The 23411-nt window shown below is 42.6% G+C and overlaps 1 protein-coding gene across 4 annotated transcripts in view; it reads left to right on the top strand.

Annotated features, from left to right (window-relative positions):
• The window catches only part of AK7 (adenylate kinase 7), a gene marked incomplete at both ends in the record, with an annotated part of 54414 nt that overhangs the window by 9570 nt on the left and 21433 nt on the right, over positions 1-23411 (top strand). For 3 of the 4 annotated variants that reach the window (XM_082843931.1, XM_082843929.1, XM_082843928.1), the window contains 7 exons: positions 5690-5784; positions 10246-10356; positions 13936-14016; positions 18090-18178; positions 20301-20391; positions 21216-21293; positions 22399-22548. In XM_082843931.1, the coding sequence (XP_082700057.1) occupies positions 5690-5784; positions 10246-10356; positions 13936-14016; positions 18090-18178; positions 20301-20391; positions 21216-21293; positions 22399-22548 (695 nt within the window). The remainder of the gene's footprint in view (positions 1-5689; positions 5785-10245; positions 10357-13935; positions 14017-18089; positions 18179-20300; positions 20392-21215; positions 21294-22398; positions 22549-23411) is intronic. The other variant, XM_082843930.1, reaches the window with a different exon arrangement.

Raw genomic sequence — 23411 nt, 5'->3', positions numbered from 1 at the left:
ATGGCAAAATTTCATTCTTTTTTATAGCTGAGTAGTATTCCATTGTATATATATTCACCAATTTTTCTGTATCCATTCATCTGTTGATGGACCTTAGGTTGCTTCCATATCTTGCCAATTATAAATAATGCTGCTAGGAACATTGGGGTACATGTATCTTTTGGAATTAGTGTTTTCATTTTTTTAGATATAGACCCAAGAGTGGAGTTGCTGGGTCATATGGTAGTTCTGTTTTTGGTTCTTTGAGAAACCGCCATACTGTTTTCCACAATGGCTGCACCAATGTACATTCCCACCAACAGTGCAGGAAGGGTTCCCTTTTCTCCACATCTTCGCCAACACTTGTTATTTGTTGTCTTTTTGATGATGGCCGTTCTGACAGTTGTGAGGTGGTATCTCTGTGGTTTTGATTTGCCTCTCCCTGATGATTAGCCATGTTGAGCATCTTTTCACGTGCCTATTGGCCATCTGTATGTCTTCTTTGGAAAGATGTCTACTTAGTTCTGCCCATTTTTTAATCTGGGTCATTTGTTTTTTTGATGTTGGGTTGTATGAGCTGTTTATATATGTTGGATATTAACCCCTTATCATTTATATCATTTGCAAATATTTTCTCCCATTCAGTAGGTTGTCTTTTCATTTTGTCAGTGTTTTCCTTTGTTGTGCAAGAGCTTTTAAATTTAATTAGGTCCCATTTGTTTATTTTTGCTTTTATTTCCTTTGCTTCAGGAGAGAGATCCAAAAAAATACTGCTACAATTTATGTCAAAGAGTGTTCCGCCTATGTTTTCCTCTAGGAGTTTTATGGTTTCTGGTCTTACATTTAGGTCTTTAATCCATTTTGAGTTTATTTTTGTATATGATGTCAGAGAATGTTCTAATTTCATTCTTTTACATGTAGCTGTCCACTTTTCCCAACACCATTTATTGAAGAGACTGTCTTTTCTTGCCTCCTTTGTCATAGATTAACTGACCATACGTGCATGGGTTTATTTCTGGGCTGTCTATTCTGTTCCATTGATTTATGTGTCCAAAGAATAGAATATTTTTAATCATTAAAAGAAATGAAACATTAACTTTCAAAATTCAACCTTTATTCATTCCACAGGCATGGCTTAAGGAGGTGGGGTTGAACGTATTGGGAAGATACAAAGACAAATTTTAAAAAAAAGATACCCTCAAGGCTCTTGTAAGCCCACAAGAGAGCTAAGGGACTCGGGAGAAACTTTCATGCAGGGCAGAGAATGGCATGTTGACACAAAAGCTATCACAAGATGGATGTGACTTTAGGAGGAGAGGAATTATTTAGTTTTAAATTTTTTTTATTTTTGGCTGTGTTGGGTCTTTGTTGCTGCACGGTGGCTTTTCTCTAGTTGCAGCGAGCGGGGGCTGCTCTTCGTTGCAGGCTTCTCATTGCAGTGGCTTCTCTTGTTGCAGAGCACGGGCTCTAGGCACGCGGGCTTCAGTAATTGTGGCGTGCAGCCTCAGTAGTTGTGGCTTGCGGGCTCTAGAGTGCAGGTTCAGTAGTTGTGGCGCACGGGCTTAGTCGCTCTGCAGCATGTGGGATCTTCCCAGACCAGGGCTTGAACCTGTGTCCCCTGCATTGGCAGGTGGATTCTTAACCACTGCGCCACCCGGGAAACCCCAGGAGAAAAGGAATTATTTCTAACCGTGAGGATTTGATTCAGTTCAACAAGTGTTCCCCAATAGCAAGGGTCAGGAGGGGGTCGCAGAGAACACTTTCATATTTTAAATGCATTGAAAAAGGTAATGAACTCTAAGGGACAAGATGATGTTTAGCAATTTGGTGCTTTGTGATTCATCCCCTTATTAAGTCCGGATCAAAGGAGAGAGCAAATCCGCTTATTTGAATTGCCATTCTAGGCTAGGAGGACAGCCAAAAAGACACAAGCACCTTACTTTGCAGTATTTTTTACACTTCAGTATGTTGGTTTTTGGCAGATGAGTTCAGGCGTCAGCAAACTTTTTCTGTTAAAGGCCGGATAGTAAATATGTTTAGCTTTTCAAGCCAACTCCTCTGCTGTTGTAGCTAGAATGCAACTCTAGACAATATGTAAATGAATGGGCCGGGTTCCAATAAAACTTTATTTACAAAAACAGGCGGTACATTGCCAACCCCTGAATAAGACCAATAGCAAAGCTATATTTTGGCTCATGTTCAGAGAAATGGAATGAAGCCTCAGTCATGTCTGTACCATATTCAGAAAAATCATGATGAAAAAGTACTCTCTGTGGATGTGCTGGAGTCCTCAGGAGCTCAGAATGTTTGATTTCTCATTTATCCCTGTGGGCCTAAGTTTCATTCAGTAAGAGACAAATCAATAACATGAACAATGTGTCATCTTTTGAAACAGAGCCTACTCTCCACATTTTTATCCCTTTGCAAATATTTACAGATGATGTGTAATTGCACTATCTAAGATAATTTCACCACCTAAAATAATAATCAGAACTAATGTTTATGGAGTTCTTATTTTGTGCCAGTCTTTGGAAATTGATTTTTTTCTATATCATGTATACTCACAATTTTCTTTACATTTTAATTTTTTTTCTGAAATAAAACCTGGACATGTTTTGAAAGTTAAAAAGCACAGTAGGATTTGGAATAAAAAGCAACAATTCCCTGCATTACATTTCCATCCCATCTCTACTGTTCAAAAGGAACCTCGGGTTTCCCTGGTGGCGCAGTGGTTGGGGATCTATGCCCCGGTCCAAGAGGATCCCACATGCCGCGGAGCGGCTGGGCCCGTGGGCCATGTCCGCTGGGCCTGTGCATCCGGAGCCTGTGCTCTGCAGCGGGAGAGGCCGCAGTGGTGAGAGGCCCGTGTACCGCAAAAACAAACAAACAAACAAACAAACAAACAAACAAAAAAGGAACCTCATTTAACCCACTTGTTCCTTTTAATACACAAAAATGCCTGCACTGATGTCCTCTGATTATGAACTTTAGACATTAACCACTGAGCTCCTGCTATGACAGATGAGCTTCAGCACCTAATAGGATGTCTCCCACTAATCATCAAGGGAAGATAGTAGTTCTCAAACTTTGATACTGCATTTCTTTTCATGAGCTTTAAAATGTAGAGTATGTTCTATATTGCTTCCTTCTTCATTCTAATAAAGAGCTTTAAATAATTAGGACAATTTTATTCTCTATTTGGTGAAAAACTTTTAAATGTGTTACCTCTTTTTTGGGATACAAAGTGTTTGTGTCTGTAAGAAAGTATAGCCCTTGGTCAGTCATGGGGGACTGGGTGAGTGGGGAGGACATGGGGTGGGTGGGGCTATAGAGGGAATAGTAGAGGGAACTTTCTCACTTTACCTCATGTACTTTCTGAGATTTGGGGAGTTTTTTGTTTTTACAGTGGATATGTATTACTTCTTAATGATGTTTTATTGAACTATTTTCAAATATTTTAATATAAAAGAATTCCTCTACCTTGCCTTTCACAGATACTATCAAAGGAAGGCAAAACTGGAGAAAGAAATGAAGTGTAAGAAATGCAAGAAAACATTTGTATATATGGATAAAATGTGCTGCTCGTTCACAAGTGAACAAGCAGATCATTTTAGACCCATTAAAATGATCACAAATAAAAAAAGATAACCCAGTTAGAAGACCTCTAAGTGTGCCAAGCATTCACAAAATAGGCCAATCTGAGGCACAGCAGAGCAGGAAGGGTAAAGAACAAAATTAAATTGAAGAGGCGGTTTTTGTTAATAGAATAAAAATAGAAACTAAAGTTAGCATTTCATTGGGATTAATATGTGGACATAGTGTTCTTTTTTTTTTTTTAAATCTTTACTGGAGTATAATTGCTTTACAATGGTGTGTTAGTTTCTGCTTTATAACAAAGTGAACCAGCTATACATATACACATATCCCCATATCTCTTCCCTCTTGAGTCTCCCTCCCTATCCCACCCCTCTAGGTGGTCACAAAGCACCGAGCTGATCTCCCTGTGCTATGTGGCTGCTTCCCACTAGCTATCTATTTCACGTCTGGTAGTGTATATATATGTCCATGCCACTCTCTCACTTTGTCCCAGCTTACCCTTCCCCCTCCCCGTGTCCTCAAGTCCACTCTCTAGTAGGTCTGTGGACATAGTGTTCCTAGACTTAATTCAATAATACTCTCTCACCTTACGGTTGGATTCCATGAGTTTATTAGATTTAGGATATCAGTATTTTATTGTTTTCCTTTTTGTTCGAGAAATCAGCTCATGAGACTAAAATTTACCATGACTACTGTGTCGCTTAGATCCTCTGACAATTTAAGTATATCTCATTTTAGTTTTTGTTTTTTCCTGGAAAGTTATACATTATGAAAAATATTTTAGTGGAATCACATGCCAGAAAGTATTCAAGGAGATTCAGTGCTTAAATGTGTGGGGAGCCCTCCTGGGGAATGACAAACCCTTTGGAAACCAAACACTCCCAGGTCCAGGCCACCACTATTCTAAATTCCCATCTCTACAGATGGTTCCTAATCAAGCATCGGAGTGTTACCAAAGCCCTCCCGCCACACACAGCCCAGAGCCCCCAACGCATACGCTGCTCTCCCCCAGCCAGGGGGAGTGGAGGGGGAGGGAATTACTTCCTTCTGCAAGCGCTTAGGCTAAATAGCACTGCTTCATGTGAAATCGTGAGAGGGCCTTGCCCATAAAAAAGACTGAAATCATGCCCTTTGCAGCAACATGGATGGACCTAGAGATGATCATACTAAGTGAAGTCAGTCAGACAGAGAAGGACAAATACCACATGATATCACTTACATGTGGAATGGAAAAAAATCATGTAAGTGAACTTATTTACAAACTGGAAATAGGCTCACAGACATAGAGAACAAACTTACGGTTACCAGAGGGGGGAAGGTAAGGAGATAAATTAGGAGTTTGGGATTAGCATATACACGCTACTATATACAAACTAGATAAAGAGCAAGGACTTACTGTATGGCACAGGGAACTATATTCAAGGTCTTGTAATAACCTATAATGGAAAAGAATCTGAAAAAGAATATATTAGATATAGATAGATATAACTGAATCACTTTTCTGTACACCTGAAGCTAACACAACATTGTAAATTAGCTATACTTTAATTTTTTTAAATGGTTAAAAAAGAAAAAGAGGGCCTTGCTTTCTGATTTGGGGCCTCCCACTCCATTCTCCATGCAGCTGGAGGGGGTGCATAGTGGGGAGGCCACAGGCCGGGCAACCAGGCTTCCTGGATCGGACTCTGTACCACCACCTCACTCCGTGATCCTGGGCAAACTGTGCCTCAGCTCCCTTAGAAGGTAGAAACAGAGATGAGAGTATCTATCCCCTGATGGTGAGAATTCGATAAAGCCCATGAACTGTTCCCATCCGTGTCAGCTATCATCAGTATCACGAGCCCTCCCCAAAAGTGAAAGCATACCGCTGCAGGCCAGGAAATAGGAAGGGGCTGAAGATTTGAGCTGGGCTCAGAAGAGGTCGGGTAGCTGGAGGGGGGCAGCCAGGGACAGAGATGGGGAGGGGGCAGCATCAGAGGGGATGCCCCCCTGGGGTAAAGCCACTCCTTGGAAGAGGAGTCACTTCAAGTCCCGCTGGTAATTAAAAGTACACATGGTTTTAAAACACGTTCTAAATGGATCCAAGTAACTGCTTGGCTTTTTGGCCCTACAGCCCTGAATGAAGAAATCAGCCATTTCGAAAAGCGGAAGGTGTTTATTTTAGTGTCCACGGTGATGACCTGGGCGCGGTCCAAACCCCTGGACCCAGTAAGTAGTGTGCTGGCTTTTCCTTTATGCAACATTTCACCCCCGATTCCTTGTAATCTGCACGCGAGACCTTTCTACAGTGGATGGTGTATTCTTACACTCCTGAACCCTACCCCGTAATAAACACTCTGCAGAGTTCACAGGCTCAAAGAACACTCCATTCTAAGGGGCCACATTGTTTTACATGCCCCTTAGAAAAAAAGCAGAAAATGCCGCCTAGTCAAGTATAACAATGCTTATCACTTTTTATTTTAAATGTATTGAAAGCCCTCTCTTTTAGACTTTTTTAGACCAATATCTTTGTCATATACATTCCTGTGCATACATTAAAAGGAAAAACATAAGCAAAATACGGTGGTTATAGTATTCCCCAAACTTCTTCAAACTCAGAGTCCAGTTTCTCTGAATCACACCTGCATTCTGTCTGTTTTCACACAATAACTTAGTATAAAACCTGAGTCATGTCATTTATCTCTAGGTAGTTTCCTATAAAGCTCATGGTTATTATTTTGCAAAAAATATGGATTCAGAGTCATTCTTCTAGTATTGCTTATTTTCTCCCCTGAGACCAGATTTCCATTTGCTTCTCTGCCCCAGTGCCTCTGTGCCTATGAACTACCTTTTCATCTCAGTGCTGAGTCACGCTCTAATCTTTTTAAAGACATCTGCGAAAGGCAATTAGACCAAAATGCATAGTACCTAACTCAGTTTAAGGATGACAGTATGTGCTCAAGGTGACCTGAAGGTGACCCAGGCTCCAGCGAGGACAGCAGGGATGCTTCTGGACTGAAGCATCAGATGCTCCTCTACATTGTGATAAACCATGGATGACAAGACACATTCTAATTTCAGAGATGTTAAAATGTGAAAAAAAAAACGCACGTGTTAGACTCAATGGAATACATTATTTATAATCAGGAAATATTTAGGGATTTATCATACTTACTGCATCAAAGGCCGTTTGTTTGTTTAATTGTCTCTCCCTCAGTGGACTGGGAGGTCTTTGAGGGCAGGGACCAGAGGTTTCCTGACCTTTTCTTACAAAGCTCTCCCACCTACTACTCCATTTGGTTGCTATCATCTCAAGGAGCAGGCCAGTCATTTCATTCCTGTTGAATTCTATCCCTCAAAGAGTCTAGTAAGTGTCTGCTACAAAACAATCATTGGCCATTTGACTGGACGATCATTTTGCTGGCCTGATTGATCGTCATCACTCCTTCAGTTATAAACTAACTTGTACTGACTTAAGCAAAATGGGGATTAATTGACTCATATAACTGGTAAGTCCAATAATGGACTTCAGGCACAGCTGGATCTAGAGGCTTAAAGAGTGTTCTCAGAAATCACCTACTCTTTTTCTCTATTCACCTGCTTCTTTTCCTCTCTGAGTAGGCTTCATTCTCAGGTAAGCTGTCCCCTCCTTCTGGCCCCCAGGAGCTCCCAGGCTTACATCCCTAGAACTTTGAGTGTCTTTTCCATTTTGACCATGTCCCAACCCAGCACTGGAATATGCTGTTTTTCCAGGTCTTAGGTCACAGGCCAAACCCTAAAACAGTCACTGTGGCCAGGGAAATGTAGAGCTCTGATTGGCCAGACCTGGGATCACGTACCCACTACTAGAGGCAGGGGTGATCACCCAGCCCTGACCTCACGTCTAGATCGGCAAGCAACCTTGCCCTCTGCTTCCCGTTGGGTTTGGCCAGTGGGAAGCGCCAGTGAAGGATGGGGAAAATGAAAAGAGTGAGGTCACGGTATTAGTCCTCCAACTCCTTTCTGCCCAGTTGCTACTGGCCGGCTGAGCCCTTCAACCAGAGTCACTGCTCCTGCCAAGCAGCCCTCTCCACGCTGCTCACCCCCAGGTCCTAATTATCGCTTGCACCCTCTATACTCTGGGACCTTCGAGTGGTCCAGAGCACCCTGTTACTGACTCCAGGGTATGTGATTTCCCTATACCTGCCCACATCTTTGTAAATAGTCCTATTATTAAACCCTCCTCAAATTACCCACGTTGAATGTGCCATTTCTTTCATGCTAGGACCCTGACTGATACTTCATGGTTCACTGAAGTCAGCTGAGCTTTTGAAAAGTCATGACTTCGTAATGCAACTCAAAAGAGAAAAGTGAATACTAGATTGGGGTAGATGCTGCTGTTTTCCGGTCAGACAGCCATCCTCCTGTCTTCCCATCAGAGTCCTGATTTGTTCAGGTGTCCACGCTGCCCACGAGACCCAGGGAAGGAAGTCTCTATCCCCAGCTCCAGGGGAAAAAATCCTAATTAATTCAAATGAGCCCTTGCCTCCTTCCAGTCCAATCTCCAACAAACAGCTTAAGTGATCTTGTTAAAATATAATTCAGGGATTTCCCTGGTGGCGCAGTGGTTAAGAGTCTGCCTGCTAAATGAGGGGACACGGGTTCTTTCCCTGGTCCGGGCAGATCCCACATGCCACGGAGCGACTAGGCCTGTGCACCACAACTACTGAAGCCCGCACTCCCTAGAGCCCGCGTGCTGCAACTACTGAGCCCATGCACCGCAACTGCTGAAACCCACGTGCCTGGAGCCCGTGCTCCACAACGGGAGAAGCCACCACAGTGAGAAGCCCATGCACCGCAGCTAAAAGTAGCCCCCGCTCACCACAACTAGAGAAAGACCCAACGCAGCCAAATAAGTAAAATAAAATATAATTCACATTGTGTTATAGTCCTGCTTAAAATGCTTAAGACCCTTCTATGCTCCTAGAATGAATCTAAACTCCTTTACATGGTCCACAAACCCTGGCAACCTGGCATTGCCTACCCTTTTTTTTTTAAAAGGTTTTTATTTAAAATATTTATTTGGCTGTGCTGGGTCTTAGTTGCGGCACGTGGGATCTTTAGTTGTGGCATGAGGGATCTAGTTCCCTGACCAGGGATCGAAGCCAGGCCCCCTGCATTGGGAGCGTGGAGTCTTAAGCACTGCACCACCAGGGAAGTCCCCTGGCATTACCTACCTCCTCCTCTACCAATCCCCAGCTTGGCTCCAGTCATTTCAGCCCTTCTTCCCATTTCTCAAATCTGCAATGACTGTCCTACCTCAGGGTCCTCATCCTTGTGTTTCTTCTGCCTCTCTGATTAATTTCGTGTAAGCCCTGGACCCAGAAGCTTTGGGCTGGTTATTTAACTTATACCAACGTGATGTGATTGAAAGGCTCCTGACTGGACTGTATATTTTAGAAATCCTACTCCAAATAGGACCTCTAAATCTGGATGGATTTGGGGGAAATCACTCTGTATCATGGATCTCAGTTTCTCCCTTTGATTCTCCAGGAAGTTTTTATTTAATTGTCCTTCCATGGGAGGAGTGTACAGCAGGGTGAGTTGTGGAGAGACTGAGTGATGAACAGCTCAGTACACGGATATATTTTTCTTTTTCTTTCCTGATTCTTAGGGCAAACTGATATCTTTTTTTTTTTTTTTTTTTTTTTTGCTGTATGCGGGCCTCTCACTGCTGTGGCCTCTCTCCTTGCGGAGCACAGGCTCCGAACGCGCAGGCTCAGCGGCCATGGCTCACGGGCCCAGCCGCTCCACGGCATGTGGGATCTTCCCGGACTGGGGCAAGAACCCGTGTCCCCTGCATTGGCAGGCGGATTCTTAACCACTGCGCCACCAGGAAACCCACAAACTGATATCTTATCCGATGAAGACAGTTTTTAAAGCCTGAGACAGAAACTTGCACATGGTATGTTCTCATTAATGTGGGATGAATTTTAGGGACAGAGGCAATGTGGAAGAGAGAAAAAACACACATAATTTAGATTTAAAAAATGAGGGCTTCCCTGGTGGCACAGTGGTTAAGAATCCGCCTGCCAATGCAGGGGACACGGGATCGAACCCTGGTTCTGGAAGATCCCACATGCCGCGGAGCAGCTAAGCCTGTGCGCCACAACTACTGAAGCCCGAGCACCTAGAGCCCATGCTCTGCAACAAGAGAAGCCACCGCAATGAGAAGCCCGCGCACCACAGCGAAGAGTGGCCCCCTCTCTCCGCAACTAGAGAAAGCCCGCGTGCAGCAAGGAAGACCAAACACAGCCAAAAATAAATTAATTACTTAATTAAAAATAAATAAATAAATAAAAGAACTAAAAACATTTTTTAAGACACATTAAAAAAAAAGAAAGTACACACATCGCAAGAGCTATCAAGAAATGGGTTTTTTAATGCCTTTATGGAATCACAGTGACAACATGTCACTGTCTCTACAAAATAAAAGAAGACATTTAAATATTTTATTTTGTTTAAATTAAGTTTAAATGATAGAATCTGGCTAGCTAAAGCATTTTCAAGAAAATTAAATCACTATAAAAATAAGCAGTAGTTTTTAGAATGCTTTATTTGAGCTTAAAGGAACATAGTCTCCCTGGCATCTGTGGGCTTAGCAGTTTCCGTAGCTCTAACACGTGGAGTCTGGTCTTTTCTCTCTCATAGGGTGATTCCGAGATTCCATTTACTGAAGAGGATTATCGAAGAAGAAAACACCATCCTAATTTTCTGGACCACATAAATGCTGAAAAACTGGTTCTCAAGTTAGGGAAAAAGGTAAATCTCGAGTAGTAGAACCTTTAGGGTAAGAAAAGCTCTTTTGGAAGCAGCTTACAATGCACGTGGTCAGGACTGTTCCACATACTCTATGTGTATCATGTCAGCTCGCTCCCCACCTCTGTATTTAGTTCCCGCGTCCTTATACCCACAGAGCTCCGAGCATCAGGCTCCCCCAAGAGGCACTGTCCCAGGTCCTGCCCCACGTTCTTTTCCAGCCCCCTAAGATGGAAGGCTTGTATGGAGTCCCCAGCAGAGCTCAAGCCCTCACCTCCTAAGGGGTCTGTTGGTCCAAAGAGTCCCTTGGTCCAGAAGAGTCAAAAAGCTGAGAGTGGGAATGGGGAAGAGGGAACCACATTTTCCCTTCTTCCAGACTCTATCTCATTAGTTTCTTACAGCAGCTCTGAAAAGTGCATATAAACCTCATTTTACAGGGAATTCCCTGCTGGTCCAGTGATTAGGACTCAGCGCTTTCATTGCTGATGGCCCGGGTTCAATCCCTGGTCAGGGAACTAAAATCCCACAAGCCGAGCCGCCAAAATAAATAAATAAAAATAAACTTCATCTTACAAACAAGGAGACAGAAACTTCCAGAGGTTAAGTAATTCGCTCAAGGTTGCATAGCTAGCGTTTGCTGAGCACCGTGCTGAGCACTTCTTAGCCTCATCTGATCTACTCCTTGCAGCAACTGTCTCGTGTACATACATAATTATTCCCATTTCACAGATGCAGACACTGTGGGAAAGAGCAGAGCTGGGATTCAAACCTGGATCCATCAGATACCAAAGCCTGTGGGTTTTGTTCTTATTTTCTCCTGACTCCAAAACTCCGTCATTCAGTAGAGTTGATCCTGACACATCCGTGTCATTGATTACTGACATGCCTCTAGCTGGGAAGTTCACGTAAACAAAAAGAATAGCTTATTAGCCTTCTGTTGCAGCAAAAGTTATCATTTTGAAATCCATATATTATAAAATTGTTTTATTTCTCTTTAATCAAAATAGATGACAGGAATGCCCTGGTGATGAATAAGTAGTAACAACTAAAAATTATTGAGGGCTTGCTTACCAGGTACCAGGCACTGCGCCAGATGTATTACTTACAGTACCTCATGTAATCCTCCTATATCTCATATGTAATCCTCACAATTCTGTGAATTAAGTACTATCATCATCATCCTCATTTAAGTTAGGTAGAATTTATACAGAACCCCTAAACCTCTAGAGGTTCCATCCACTGCATTTTTTCCCATTATCGGAAGACCTACGATAGTGATATGTAATGATAGTTCTAAGATGACACCTAGTGGTCTCAGAGGATATTACAGTAGGAACTTGGTGCTTAAATTCTGTCCTACTAGTAAATGTTTTTATTTTATTAAAAAAAATTTTCTTTTACTTGGCAATACAAACACTGTGAGTATAAAATATTTGAAGGAAAAGACATGGGATTAGGCATTCTAGTCACTTTTCTACCCATTAATTTATGAACTTAGCCAAGTCATTCAACTTCTGGAGTTAAATAAGTAAAATAAAGGGGTTAGACTAGAAAATTAAATTTCTTCCAACTCCAAATCCTACAGCTATATTATTTTATTAAACTTTGAACATTGCACCAAATAGAAAATTCATGATTTCTTCATCATTTATTTCAAATTCACTGATTGAGAAGGCATGATCACACATGCAAAAATAATAGATGTGAATGATAGTCTAAAATGGAGAAATAAGGAATTCCCTGGTAGTCCAGTGGTTAGGACTCTGCACTTCCATTGCAGGGGCCACGGGTTTGATCCCTGGTCTGGGAACTAAGATCCCACAAGCTGTGTGGCACAGCCAAAATAAATAAATAAATTTAATTAAATAGAGAAATAGTGTCATCTTAATATCTTTATTTTATCATAAAAACGTTAAGTATGTCCCATGCTCTAAATTATACGATCAAAATTTAATTTCAAAAAAAAATTTTTTTAAGCCCAAGCTTTCCTAATCACTCTTTTCTGAACAATTAATAAGATAAGGTTGATCTGGCCAACTTGGTCATCTTAATAACCCTTCTGTAACCTAGTGTTTTTCATCAAATAGGTAGAACCTTCGAAGGAATCATTTAACTCATATCCGTTAAGATCTTGCTATGTAACAGGCACTGTGGCTAAGAGTTGACCTCACAGCCATGAACAAAACAGATGTGGTCTCTGCCCTCCTGGGGCTGGTTGTCCAGTGTTCATCAACTGTCACCACATTTGCAGTAATCACATTTATATTTACATGCTATATTATAAACACAAGAAGGTGGACCAGTTTAGTTTTTGAGGCAAGTTCATAGGCTTTTTAAATCCTTTGGGGCATTTTCACGTATCACTTTCCCTAGGACAGGTAGGAAAACCCAGGGGACTGGGTCACCTTGTCCTTGCCTCTCTTATCCGCTCGTCCAGATGTACAGGAATGTAGATCAATTATGATGATACGGTTCCTCCTCAAAAAGCTCACTCAAAGACCCCAGTTCTCTCATATCAGGGATGAGGGTGTGTGTGGGGGATTTTCTGGTCTCTACTTGGGTTCCATCCTCAGTTCATGATTATCTCTTCAACTTACCAACATCCAACCTTCCCAAATCGAATCACAGTGGTGATGGAGGGTGTCTGTATTGATAATTCTACTTCTGACACCAACTACAGCGTTCTAATTGGATGAAGAATTAGCAAGAAGAGGCCAGTCAGAGCACACATATGCTCACAAATCATACTGTCTCGGGTTAGATTAAATCCCCAATGTAATTAACCAAAGATTAAAAATCTCAAGTGGGACGGCTCATGAGTCCAGTGTTTCACGGAACCTAAACAGATCTCTGTGGGTCATTGCACCTTTTATACCTGGACCTCACATTAGCAATACAGAAACAATTGCACCAACCATTGCACGAGTCTCTCTGGATCGTTAAGTTAAACATCATCAAAGCCACGTGGTTATTGGATTATGAGAGTGGAGAGCATCAGAGGAAGAGAATCAGTGCCCAGGTATCCCTAAGTATTACCTCTGCCTTAAGCTTTTCAACATGCCCAAAAGCCTGTTTCTACACAGCGTAGCTGCTAGTACCATGATGACAGTAAAAAATAGTTGAGTATTGAGGCAAATTCTCCCAGCACCTAAATTACTCCTCCTGGATGAAGGGAACTCCATGTCTATTAATATCCTCCTATTAAGGCCCATCACGAAATTCCTTGGTTCTATGTATGTCCCCTCGCCTACTCGGTAATTAAAGACCATCATGGATGGACAGATTTTTACATCTTCCTTTGCCTTTAGGTGCCCGGCATAGCACTTAAAGGTGGGAAGTCTTCACAATAATAAAGTCTGGCTTTCATTTAATTGAGTCCCAATTAAATTTTAATAGTGGTCAGTGGGGTTGAGTTCCCTGCCTTTTAAGAGATACTCTTTTTGTCCTAAACAGTACATTAGGAGCTTGAAAGAGGTGATGAGACTTACTGAAGTGCTCATTTAAAATAATCATTAAAAATAATCTGATTCAACGTGGTTCATAATAATATATTTAGCTTTTTTCTTGTATTTTATCTAATAGGTCAGAAAATTTGCCACTTACGTAGTTGCTGCCGGACTTCAGTATGGAATGGAAGGAGGCATCTTACATGCTTTTTTTAAGGTATGACTTTTCCATGACTATAACTTTTTTTTTTAAAGTGTTTTACACTAAGGTTACACAATTCGAAGGTTATGTACTAGCTAGGCCCATTTAATAGCAGAAAGTTAAGGAAAATATGGATGTCCAACATAACTACCTCTTTTTCTTGTATTTCCCACTCTCAGAATAATAAAGAAAAACATGGATCTCCTTTCATTCATGAGGCAAATGTTGATCCAGCACCTACCATGTACCAGAAACCAGTGTAGATACTGGGAACACAACATGATAAAGTCCCTGCCCTTGTGGAGCTTACATTCTAGGGGGTGGAGAAGAAGAGCGATAGCTAATGAACAAATTAGCCAGTAAACAGAGTATTTCAGGTGTTGAAAAATAAACTGGAAAACAATGAAGCAGAGAAAGGTAGATAGAGCATGTGGGGCTAGGGTTGGGGGTTAACATGTCTTTATATGATGGTTGAGGAAGGCCTTTCTTTTTTTACTTTATTTTATTTTTATAGTTATTTTACTGTAGTATAGTTGATTTACAATGTTGTGTCAATTTCTGCTGTACAGCACAGTGATTCAGATATATATGTATATATATAGATAATCTTTTTCATATTCTTTTCCATTATGGTTAATCACCAGATATTGAATCTAGTTTCCTGTGCTATACGGTGGGACCTTGTTGTTTATCCATTCTGCATATAATAGTTTGCATTTGCTAATCCTAAACTCCCACTCCATCCCTCCCACATGCCTCCTCTCCCTTGGCAACCACAAATCTGTTCTCTATGTCTGTGAGTCTGTTTCTGTTTCGTAGATAAATTCATTTGTGTCATGTTTTAGATTCCACACATAAGTGATATCATATGGTATTTGTCTTTCTCTTTCCGACTTACTTCGCTTAGTATGATCATCTCTAGGTCCATCCATGTTGCTGCAAATGGCATTATTTCATTCTTTTTTATGCCTGAGTAGTATTCCATTGTATATATGTCGCACATCTTTATTCATTCATCTGTCGATGGGCATTGAGGTTGTTTCCACGTCGTGGCTATTGTGAATAGTGCTGCTATAAACACAGGGGTGCATGTATCTTTTTGAGTAATAGTTTTGTCTGGATATACGCCCAGGATTGCTGGATCATATGGCAGCTCTATTTTTAGTTTTTTGAGGAACCTCCATACTGTTCTCCATAGTGGCTGCACCCATTTACATTCCCACCAACAGTGTAGGAGGGCTCCCTTTTCTCCACACGCTTTCCAGCATTTGTTATATGTAGACTTTTTAATGATGGCCATTCTGACCAGTGTGAGGTGGTACCTCATTGTAGTTTTGATTTGCATTTCTCTAGTAATTAGTTGAGCATCTTTTCATGTGAGGAAGGTCTTTCTAATGATGTGACATTTGAGCAGACAGTGAAAGGCAATGGGGAGCCAGCTAAGTGGCTTCCTGGGGAAAGGCACTGGGCCCTGCAAGTGCAAAGAACCGAGGCAGGGGCTTCCCTGGTGACGCAGTGGTTGAGAGTCCGCCTGCCGATGAAGGGGACACGGGTTCGTGCCCCGGTCCGGGAAGATCCCACATGCCGCGGAGCGGCTGGGCCCGTGAGCCGTGGCCGCTGAGCCTGCGCGTCCGGAGCCTGTGCTCCGCAACGGGAGAGGCCACAACAGTGAGAGGCCGGCGTACCAAAAAAAAAAGAACCAAGGCAGAAACATGCTGGCTGGGTTAAGGAGCAGCAAGAAGACCAATGTGGCTGAAAGTGCTGGGGGATGGGGGGTGATGGAGTCAAAGAGGTGATGGAGGAGTCAGATGGATCCCAGCTTCGTAGCCCATTGTGAGGGTTTGGGCTTTTATTCTGAGTGGGTTGGGAAACAGACTATTTTGAGCATAGAAGTGGCCTAATCTGTCTTAAGTTTTCAAGGATAACGCTGTTCTGCTGAGTTGAGAATGTACTGTAGGGGGCCAAGAGCAGGGTAGTACCTAAGACCTAGGTGGAAATGGTGGAGACACTGAAGATGTTGGGATTTGGGATGTTTTGAAGATGAAGCCAATGGGATTGGCGCCAAGCTTGGATGTAAGGGTGACAGAAAGAAAGTAAAAATGACTTTAAGGATTTTGGTGCAAGTAACCAGAAGTAGGAAGTTGCCGTTTACTGAGATGGGGAAAACTGGGAAGGGACAGATTAGGGCGAGGTATGCAATCAGTGGGAAGTTCAGCTCAGCTTAGACACGTTGAGTTTGAGATGGCTGACATCCAGATATCGATACTCAGCAGGGAGGAAGTTGGACGTTGCACTGGAAGGTGGGAGGTGTGTTTGGAGATTATGGAGGTAGTCAGGACTAGAGTTATAACCTTGGAAGCCACCAGCATATGGGTGGAATTTAAAACCACAAGACTGGATGACATCACCTAGAGAATGAGTATGGAGAAGAGAAGAGGTCTGAGGACTGAGTCCTGGGACACTCCTATATTTGGAGATTTACAAGGATATGGGAGGGAGTCGGGAAAGGCAGCTGAGGAGGAGTTCCCAGTGAACCAAGAGGGGAGTGTGGAAAAAGACACGTGAAAAAAGTGTTTCTAAAACGAAATAATGACCAACCATATCACACACGGCAGATAATCAAGTAAGATGAGACTGGAGGATTGACCTGGATATTTTTGGAATCGGGTAGAACAAAAGCCTGATATGTGTAGTTTCAAGGAGGGAGCACGAAGAGAGGAAGTGGAGATGGTGAGAACAGAGGAGCATTCTGAGAGATTTTACTGTAAAATGGGGCAGAAAAAGAAGGCAGGAGCTAGCAAAAGAAGTTTCAGGAAAGTGTTGGCTGGTTGGTTTTTTAATACAAGAGATATGACAGCTGAAGAGGATGAGCTAAAGAAAGCTCTTTCTCTTTGCCCGTGCTCAGCTACCTTTTACCTAACTGACCACCGGATGCTGGCCTTCCAGGCCTCTGCCCGGGGCCCTCTTGTCTTCTCCATCTACACTCTTTCCCTGGGTTGGGCTGTTCAATCCCATGACTGGTGCCAGTGACTCTCAAACATCAGTCTCCAGCGTGACTCCCTCTCCTTAGTTCTCACTCTGCAGATCCATCAACTCAACTTGGATGTTTCACAAATCCAAACTACATCGACAATCACCCCCATACCTGCAGCTCCTCCAGGGCCCCACCTCAGGAAATTGGACCACCTTCTACCCAGCTGCACCAATCAGAACCCAACTCCTTCCTCTATCTCATCCATCACAAGATCCCCAGGTCCTCTAGAGACGACCTCCCCAATATCTCCCTTCTCTCCAACCCAGCGCCTCCAACTCCCCACCCAAAGGCTAGGAAAAACCCTCTCTTGTCTTCACCTGTCATGACCTCCGTCTCTTCATTTAAACTCTTACTTCTCATCATCCCTTCATAAGGCAACCAAAGCAAATCCAGTGATGTCACTTCCCTGCTTAAAACCCTTCAAAGGTTTCCCCAAGTCCAAAATATCTTACAAGATCCAGTGGTCTGCTGTGGCCCCCACTCCTACCTCTTTCACTCTTGAAAAGTGATATAAAATCATCTAGTACATGACAGTTAAACAGTACCCAGACTATCTATTTATTTACTGAAATATTTAATGAAGGGAAAAGACAAAGGTTTGGACTCTGAAGATCAGGGTTCAAATCCAGTCAAAGGGACTCATCGGAAGTGTAATGTCCTGGAGGATACTTTATGCACTAAGCATTTCATCTACAAACTGACGATCATTACCCCCAGCCAGTGGGGGTAATTTTAAATTCTCACTTTTATGAGAATTAAAGACACCGTGCATACTAAAGGATTTTCTTTCTCTACAGATGACCACTAAAGACAGCTGATGACATTATTATTTCTTGAAAAGTATTTCAGCCCTGAGGTTGCACTTTATTTCTCTTAATAGGATTTGATCAGCAACTAAATCTCGTCAGAACTGATTTACAAAACATCTGAAGGCTATTATTTCATCGGATAGATAGATCTTTTTGGATGCCTCTGACTATGGCTCTGTCTGTGAGCTGTAATAGTCAGGCACACATAACTGGGGAAAACATGCTTTTGCTTTTCTTTCTTTTAGCTAGCTTGGTCGGGTGAGGTCCCTGCATTACCAGTTTTTGGAGATGGAACAAATGTAATTCCAGCAATTCACGTTCTTGATCTAGCAGGGTAAGTATTCTACCAGATATATGACTTCCCGAGAATTAGCTGACTACCGTGTTTGTTTCTTACCGAGTGCTAAGACCCCCACGTGTATTATTGTATTTCTTCTTCACAACGACCCTAAGCAGAAGGTACTTTTATCATCTCCACTTTGCATCTGATGAAATTGTGTCCATCACCTAAAAGCGCCACACTTCTGATAGCAAGTTCAAGTTCACCTTTTAGAAACCTTACCAGCAGAATAGCATGTCTTCCAGTTTGGGAAAAGAACTCTTTATATGCGTTCTGGGGACCTGGTCCTTTGTCCCAGATGAGATTGATATGTCCAGCCCACCAACTTAAATTCCAGAAATTTGTGAACTATAAACCAGAAGCTTTTTTTCTTTTTGGCAATTGTTAAGTGATGCTAACACGTGTTTTTCAGACTCACAGAGTATCCCCAGGTCCCCTTCTCCTTCTTTGCAGACACTGACTTAAACACTAACTCAAAGATAGGGTTCAGTTTATTTGTAGTTCATCGCTTGTACATTTCGAGTTCCAGGGGCTTTATTCTGTCAACCCCTCAGCTCACCCCACAGGAGGGAGCAGCACCTCTCTGAGATTCTTTCTGGTTTCTAGATCCCCCCCTCTTTCTCTCATCCACCAGCCACTATTAAATTAGTCTCAATCCCAAGCAGATTTACAGATTTACTGGGAAACAATGAAGCTTAATCAAGACCCTCCCCTGCATGGGTCCCTTCCACGATCCTAAACTTCATTTTTATTATTGTTCTCAAAGAGGGATTCCCTAAGTTGTCTGAGCTTCAGACTCTACATAAAACCTGGATCTGGGCTTCCCTGGTGGCGCAGTGGTTGCGAGTCCGCCTGCCGATGCGGGGGACGCGGGTTCGTGCCCTGGTCCGGGAAGATCCCACATGCCGCGGAGTAGCTGCGCCCGTGAGCCATGGCCGCTGGGCCTGCGTATCCGGAGCCTGTGCTCCGCAACGGGAGAGGCCACAGCAGTGAGAGGCCCGCGTACCGCAAAAAAACAAAACAAACAAAAAAAAAACCCTAGATCTGCTCCAGCCAACATTGACACTGGACACGACAGGGCTGACACGGACCCTTTTTTCCTGCAGAGATTTTACATGATTACATTATCAGGTTTTAAGTTGTGAAAGAATCTTACATTATTAAATTAATTAAATTATTCCCATTACACAAGGACTCGGGGGCCCTTGCGGGAGCATTTTTTTCCAACAAGTTTCTTGAAGACTGTCAACTATTTAACAAAGAAAGAAGCTACAAGAGGAAATGTTCTGTGAAATTAATATAAAACAAATATGAAATGGATATTTAGACAGGTGCGTTTGTTTTATTATCGTTTGACTGAAAAGGAAGCTGAGATGGAGGTAGAATCTACCGTCTTGTGACAGTTTTCCATTCACTATTGTTTCTCTGGAAATTTTTTCATCTGTATTCAAATCCCTATTCTGCCCCTCACTAGCTGTGTGAATTTGGGAAAGTTGCTTAACCCCTTTGGGTCTGATTTTCTCTGTGAGATGCGGATGATAATAGCCTTACCTGAGAGGGTGGTTCTGAGAATTCCATGGGGTAACACCTGGAAAGCCCAGAGCACAGGCCTGACGGAGTTAAGCCCTCAGACACGTTGGCCATCATTCATAATTAATCCAGGGCAGGAAATCTAAGCCACTCCGTGCTATGTGACTTAAGGAGCCACAGCTTCTGTGAATCTGTGTTTTACTTTGTGAAACACCTTCCCCAAAGCATTGTTTGGGGACTTTAATGAGCCACTGGGTAAGCGGGCTTCATCAACGCAAGTCCTGTCGGGGCTCAGCTACTCTTGTACCTGGGGCGAATCTGGAGCCAGGTGGACCTGGCTTCCCATCCCGGCCCTTCTACCTTCCCATTAGCCCTTCAGCCCAAGAAATGTCACTTAACTCTTCACTAGCTTCCTTCACTGTAGAGTGGGGACCATCATCCCAGCCCTGACCTTGTTGGAAAGTAAGATAATTGCTAAATCAGCAAACCTGGCATCTGGTCCATGAGGGTGGCATCCATTGAATTCTATTTACTACATCTCCTTTGTTTATTCCCTCTGGGGGCGATGTTCCCTGGTGGTCTGCAGAGTGATACAGAACGTCATAGACCACGTGCCAAAGTTCCATTACCTGGTGGCTGTGGACGAGTCAGTTCATACTCTGGAAGACTTTGTCAAGGTATAGCCATGTCATCCCAGCCAGACTGGATGGCATCTCTTAAATCATTTTACCCACCCCCCACCCCGCCAAAGTATTATAATTATGGAATCAGGAGTGCTGACAAGACTGGGGACTCCTAAAATACAATATCCTTAAACCCAAGCTTGCTGTTTGTATCTGCAGTATATGTATTGGGAAATTACAACCACAATGTTTTTATCTCCAGTATACGCACAGAGGGGAGCAAAAAAAGTCCACTGTAGGACTCACACACACACAAATCACACACCGCGATACTAAAATCTATCTGTGAATTGTTCCCCAAAGTACTCATGTGGTCAAGTTCACCAAACCTACTGGCGGCTTCCAGGAGATCTGGGTCTCTGAGGGCCCCCTTTCCTATCTGGGCTGCTCTGGCTAAAGCCACCTGTCACCTTATGGCCCAGTTGGCCCAGCCAGTGCGGCCTTCTCTCGCCCTTTCCCTGGCCACTCCCACTAATTCTTAAGATTCAGCTCAGACATCTTCCTCTGCACCCTCCTGGCTCCATCCCACCTCCCCCATGGGCAAGCCCCTCTTTTCCAGACGCCTAGATCAGACAATACACACAAGCATCTGTCTCTCCCTTTTCAGGCTGGGGGCTGCCTGAGGGCAGAGATCGGGCCTTACTCATCTCTGTGCTCTTTAACCACGTGTGGAAAAAATACACCAGTGAATACCCTCAGTGTTCTCCCCCGTTGCTTTGCAAATTTTTTTTTATTCAGTTACGTTTATGTTCATTTGAGAAATTTTATATTGAAATCTTACAGGTCAACCAAATAATAATTCTGTGTTTCTCTAACAGTGCATCAGTAAAAGTACTGGCCCTGGGAAAATCCAGAAAGTACCCAAAGAAAATGCTTTCCTAACAAAGGACTTAACAGTTAGTATATAAGAGATTCTTTTTTTCTACTCTTGTCCTAAAGGTGTTGGTTCTTGAGGGATTTGGAGTCAGAAGACCTGGCTTCCAAGTTCATTTCACCTCCTCCTGCACAGCTGGCCATCTTAGCTATCGCAACTTCCTCTTCACCTCTGTGAGCCTGTTGGTTTCTGTTTTTTCTTTTTTTGAAAACCCTCAGAGGTTGTGGTCAGAAAATGTATTTGAAAGCTGTCTGATGTGTAAAATGCTAGACAAACACTGGGTTTGGCCTCTTTCAAAAATTCAAACAGGAGGCTGAATTTCTGATTCCATCACAGCAGCGCCGAAAGTACAGTTTTAGTCATACAGTGCATTCTTCCAGCTTGTTTTGGAATATAATATTTTTAGGAATAAATTGCAACAAAACGGTGCATTGGAACATGTTTCTGAAAGAACTGATATCGTTGGTTGCCTCTGAGGAGCAGAACTGGATGGGTGGTGATGGGGACCAAAGGGAGTGCTTTCCCCTCTACTTTTCTTTTTAATTGAAATATAGTTGATTTCCAGTGTTCTGTTAGTTTCAGGTGTACAGCAAAGTGATTCAGTTATACATATATATATATTTTTCCAGATTCTTTTCCCTTATAGGTTATTACAAAATACTGAGTAGAGTTCCCTGTGCTATACAGTAGGTCCTTGTTGGTTATCTATTTTATATATGGTAGTGTGTATAAGTTTCCCCTATACTTTTTGTTCTTTTGGATTTTGAACCGTGTGATTTCACTACTCAAAAAATAGGTAGTATTAAAATTTGTTAAAAAAAAATAAAAAGGAAGAAGGAAACCTTCCACTTGGGCTTCTAGTATCTCCCTACTCTTTGAGTTGCTTGTGTCACTGTACCAGCCAGGATGCTGCCCGTCACAGGAGAGCAGATGTGAGGGAAGTTTAGGGTCACAGAGTCTCACAGCATGTGCTCTGTCAAAACTTAGAGCTGCCTTAGTTGACGGCCATCTTTAGTGAATGTGTTCATATTTTTTTCTTCAGTAACTTCAGTGATTTGTGTCTGTTATAACTCTCAAGTGGAAAAAAAAAAAAAAGGACAAATCTCTAATGTTCCTTTATCTCTTAGCAAGAGGATATTGACCATTTACTCGTCAATTTGAGAATGGAAACACTCATTGTGAAGGAAAATTTTAACATTCGATGGTTCGCCCAAGCAGGATTTGTGGAAAATATCAACAGTATCCTCAAAGAGTACAAGCAAAGCAGAAGATTATTGGTAACTATAACCACTTCCTGTGTAAGCTTCTGATTTAAGCAAAGTAAACGAAACTTTTGGTGTAATTACACCAATGAAAGTACTTTTTCAAACGTCTGAATTTCTAAATTCAAGTTCTTTTTCAATCTTTTTTTTTTTTGGGCCACACCACGCAGCTTGCGGGATCCTAATTCCCCAACCAGGGATCAAACCCATGCCCCCTGCAGTGAAAGCATGGAGTCCTAACCACTGGACCGCCAGGGAATTCCCTCAAGTTCTTTTTCAAATTTGACCTATTGCCCAGGCCAAAAAAATCTACCTCTATATTCTATTGATACTTGCCAACTGAATATTAAAAATTTTTAAGTTGACAGAGATGATTGTTATGCTTAACACGAATTGAACATGATAGGAAGCCCCAGACTGACTGTCACAGAGTTGTCCCTATAAGGGAAAATGTCTGGTACCTTACTGGCCTGCCTTTTTCACCCCGGGTATACATCTGGAAAAGGGTAGGTAGGAGGTGGGGACGTCTGATGATTACTTTGACCTTTTCTTGTTGGCCACGGGATTTGCCAGTCATTTTAATCACCACAACTTTTCATAGATATTCTTATCTACATATATAGACGAGGAAGCCAACGCTTAGAAGATGGAGCAATTTCTTCAAGGTCTCACAGCTAGTCAGGGATTCAAATTAGCTAAGATGCCAACTTAGCTAGAATGGCCTTACTATGGGAGCCTCCACACACCCGTCTCTGAAATCAGGCAAATGCATCACTTGCCCACATCTTTGGATTTATCCCAGGGAGGCATTCCGAAGATGAGAGTAAATGTGACAGGAGAAGGCATTTCGAAAGCTACAGTCTATGAGTGACAGGTGC

The sequence above is a fragment of the Leucopleurus acutus genome (assembly GCF_964270905.1).
Source record: "Leucopleurus acutus genome assembly, chromosome: 1".
NCBI classification, from domain to species: Eukaryota; Metazoa; Chordata; class Mammalia; order Artiodactyla; family Delphinidae; genus Leucopleurus; species Leucopleurus acutus.
Note: the sequence above shows the minus strand (reverse complement) of the source record. Positions and strands in the feature narration are given on the sequence as shown.